Below are 3,815 nucleotides of genomic sequence, written 5' to 3'. Positions count from 1 at the left end.
GAAAAAAAAGCGTTGTGACGACATTTTTCTTACCTTTATACAGGCTTCCCTTGTGCAAATGCAGGTTTGTTCATGTGCAGTAGAGTAAACCTGGCAAGATTGCCAACCCCCAAAGGAATGAATATGTAAAGGTAATGAGATACCCGCGTATGGCTTAGACTTAGAGTGATTTTAATTGGAAGAAAACCATCTGACACTGCTAGGCCTGAAAATGCTCCAAGGCACATTTTTGGGGACAAAGCCACCTGCACCAACAGTGTCAGGCAGCTTTAACTGAATTCAATCAGGGGTGGCAGGGGCAGCTGAATTATGTGTTTTCTGAATTTAAGTTGAAATACCTACTTGGTGTAGGATAGTTCAATAGGGATTTTGAGAAAAGTATCATACCAATACTTTTATGACTTAATTATCCTGTTGAGAGAATTATGCTGTTTTACCAGTGCATACAATCAATTATGGTCAAAGATAGGGTAACTAGTTTGCACCCACCAGCAAAAAAGACTTTTGAGGGAGCCCGGAGCGAACAGTCTTTCCTCTTGACCCACTCATGTTGCATCTCTCTGACACACCACACAACTATAGGATATAAAATAATAAAGGTATGAGGGAGGCTGTGGAGGGGGGAGTACGATACAGCAAACCCTGAGTTCCAGGCACCCTGGAGTTAGCTGTATAGGTAGACACACAGTTGATGGCCAATAAGGTAAAAAGTTGCAAAAATGTTTCCATGCATTTTAGCATCTATGTAATATAACTCACCAATCTATTTAGCGATTCACCCACCAGCAGAAACAATTTTGCAGTGTGTGTAATAAATAGGGATGTAGCGAACCGCCGATAATGTGTTCGCGAACGCCGTTCGCGAACACCGGCAAAAAATGCGAACAGTTCGCGAACAGTTCGTGAACTTCGAACATCCGAAAATCGTTCGATTCGAACGATCGAAGGATTTTAATCGTTCGATCGAACGATTTTCGTTCGAATCGAATCGAAAATCGTTCGATTTTAGCGACCGAATGGTCGAATGGTCGAACGATTTTGACGCGAACGCCTATTGGCGAACGTCGCGCGACGTTCGCGAACTTGCGGCGGACGCGAACAGCCGATGTTCGCGCGAACAAGTTCGCCGCAGAACAGTCCGCGACATCCCTAGTAATAAAGGTTTGTACTTAAAAGAAAGTTGTTTTGCAGTAAATGTATATATACATTTATAAAAATAACATTGTATTTCGTTTAAATAATCATATAAGCATATGCAACATTTTAGATGGTCACTAGTGAAACGATGGAGCACTTTCAGTAGACAAAACGGGAAAAAAATTTTTTAGAGGCATTATAGAAAAACATATATAAAAATATTGTTTTATAATTTAGCATTTTACTTAAGGTCTTGTGTGCAGCAAGGACTGACATTTTTGGATGTGATTTTAGAAAGAACCTTGTATAGATCGGGTGATATAAACAGCCAAATTTACATCCTAATAGTAGGAACAAACTGATTTTCATTTAACCGTTTAGGTCAAATGTAGTGATTGAAGACTGTAGCAAGTTGTCCATTCCCCTGTTTTGTAATGAAAACATTATATCACAAATCTGTCTGGCATGTCTGCTGCTGTATAATTAGAATTTGCAGGCAACAGTTTACCTTTATTCTCATTGGATGCTACACAAGGGGTGGAGCGAGTTTTTTTCTATTGCTTTCCTCTGTATAAAAAAAATCTTCAGCTGCCTTACTGATGATGCTGCATCTGAAGTCTAAAATAGCATTGAGTATCCTGCCTCTCCGTATCCAAGCAACATATTGGAATTGAAAATAGCTACAAAGTTTTTTTGGTCAGAAAATACCATGGATACAAGAAGCATTTCGAATTAAAACCTGAAGATCCGGAGAAAATGTATATATTTTATCATAAATTCTACTGTGGATGTTTTTCCTGTTAATATAGTGGATATTACATTTCATGAGTGATAACGCCAAACTTGTCAGCTTCTGGGAGAAAGCCAAACACATGTTTGGCATTGCTGAGTAAATGATGGGAATAATGAATGTTACGCATCATCATGAGACACATCACCTGCACTTTCGTAACCACAGTCGCAGCGTTGGTGCTGGAGCAAATGATACTAAACAGAAAGGCCATTACTCCGGAGGATGCTATGAACAATTGTATGTGTCCCCTGAAGTGTTTGTCATCCTGGGTATCATAAGCTTGATGGAAAATATACTTGTTATAGCTGCAATCACCAGAAACAAGAATCTGCATTCCCCCATGTACTTCTTTATCTGTAGTTTGGCAGTAGCTGATATGCTCGTGAGTGTGTCTAATGGCTTTGAAACGGTAGTAATCACCCTGTTTAATAATACGGACAAAAACACACAGCATGTCATTGTGAATGTCGACAATGTCTTGGATTCTGTTATTTGCAGCTCCTTGCTGGCTTCTATTTGCAGCTTGCTGTCGATAGCAGTGGACAGGTACTTCACTATATTTTATGCCCTGCAATACCATAATATAATCACGGTGAGGAGAGCTGTGGTCATTATCAGCTGCATCTGGACTGCTTGCTTCATTTCCGGTGTCTTATTTATCATTTATTATGACAGCGCTGTTGTAATTATTTGTCTGATAAGTATTATTTTCACTATGCTTGCTCTCATGGCATTCCTCTATGTGCACATGTTCATGCTGGCCAGGCTTCACATGAAGAGGATCGCTGTTCTACCAGGGACAAGTTCAGTACGGCAGGTTACCAATATGAAAGGAGCCATCACTCTTACAATCTTACTTGGAGTTTTTGTAGCTTGTTGGTCTCCCTTCTTCCTCCATCTCATTTTCTACATTTCTTGCCCTAGGAACCCTTACTGTGTGTGTTTTATGTCCCACTTTAATATTTACCTTGTCCTAATCATGTGCAACTCTGTTGTTGATCCATTGATCTATGCTTTAAGAAGCCAAGAACTTAGAAAAACATTCAAGGAAATGGTATGTTGTTACTGCATGGGAGGAATATGGGACTTCTCTAATAGTTACTGACATGCTAATAACTAATTGTCTGTAATAAGCAGTACAGTATTTTTAAAATATATTTGTTAATGAAAAAACGGTATAGGGGCCCAAAATAGGTTTTTGATTTTATTAAAGCCCATCTTGGATGGTATGGAATTGAAAAAAAAGTATTTTGTGGCACATGTATTTATAGAGCCAGCTTTAGTATAGGGCTTGCTACAAGGGTTTCCCAGCATCAAAGGGGTTCTCTTGGAAGGAAGGATACAAATAGAGCTTTTACATATCTCAAACATATACATCAATGATAGCCAACCTGTGATCTGTTAAGTTCAACTCCCAAAATGCCATTAGCAATTAGGTCAATGTTCACAGAGCACTCAGCTGATCACTTTCACTATTTATATTTTTCTAGGTTGTTTTCAAAACTTGCTTACCAACTCCTTGGATGTTACTCACAGTGGCCTCAAAGCAGGTGATTATTGTTGATTTCTTGGCTTGGAGGCAAGTTTTGGTTGCATAAAAACCAGGTGCACTGCCAAAGAGAGCCTTCTGTAGGCTGCCAGTCCACATAGGGGCTTCCAAATAGCAAACCACAGTGCTTCTTTGGCACCCCAAAAACTTTTTTTCATGTCTTGCTCCTCAACTCTTTCTACAATTCAATGTGGCTCATGGGTAAAAAGGTTGGGAACCTCTGGCCTAACCATAAGACCGGGGCTAAAGTCATCAAGGCCTGCTACAAAGCCTTTGGGTTGAATTAAATGATCTGTGACAGAGCAACTTCCCATGTCCAACACAGCTCCCCTATAA

At 39.7% G+C, this 3,815-nt stretch overlaps 1 protein-coding gene across 1 annotated transcript; it reads left to right on the top strand.

Moving 5' to 3' along the window:
* The first annotated feature begins 1,722 nt into the window (after positions 1–1,722).
* mc4r.S (melanocortin 4 receptor S homeolog) lies at positions 1,723–3,516 on the top strand. Its single transcript, XM_018223648.2, has one exon. It carries the CDS (start codon positions 2,031–2,033, stop codon positions 3,033–3,035), a length of 1,005 nt encoding a protein of 334 aa, XP_018079137.1. The 5' UTR covers positions 1,723–2,030; the 3' UTR covers positions 3,036–3,516.
* Positions 3,517–3,815: the final 299 nt, after the last annotated feature.

The sequence above is a fragment of the Xenopus laevis genome, chromosome 6S (genome assembly GCF_017654675.1).
Source record: "Xenopus laevis strain J_2021 chromosome 6S, Xenopus_laevis_v10.1, whole genome shotgun sequence".
Lineage (NCBI taxonomy): Eukaryota > Metazoa > Chordata > Amphibia > Anura > Pipidae > Xenopus > Xenopus laevis.
Note: the sequence above shows the minus strand (reverse complement) of the source record. Positions and strands in the feature narration are given on the sequence as shown.

Bases quoted from the DNA above. Each gene is read 5' to 3' on its own strand.
- mc4r.S (XM_018223648.2), top strand. From the start codon at position 2,031: ATGATGGGAATAATGAATGTTACGCATCATCATGAGACACATCACCTG.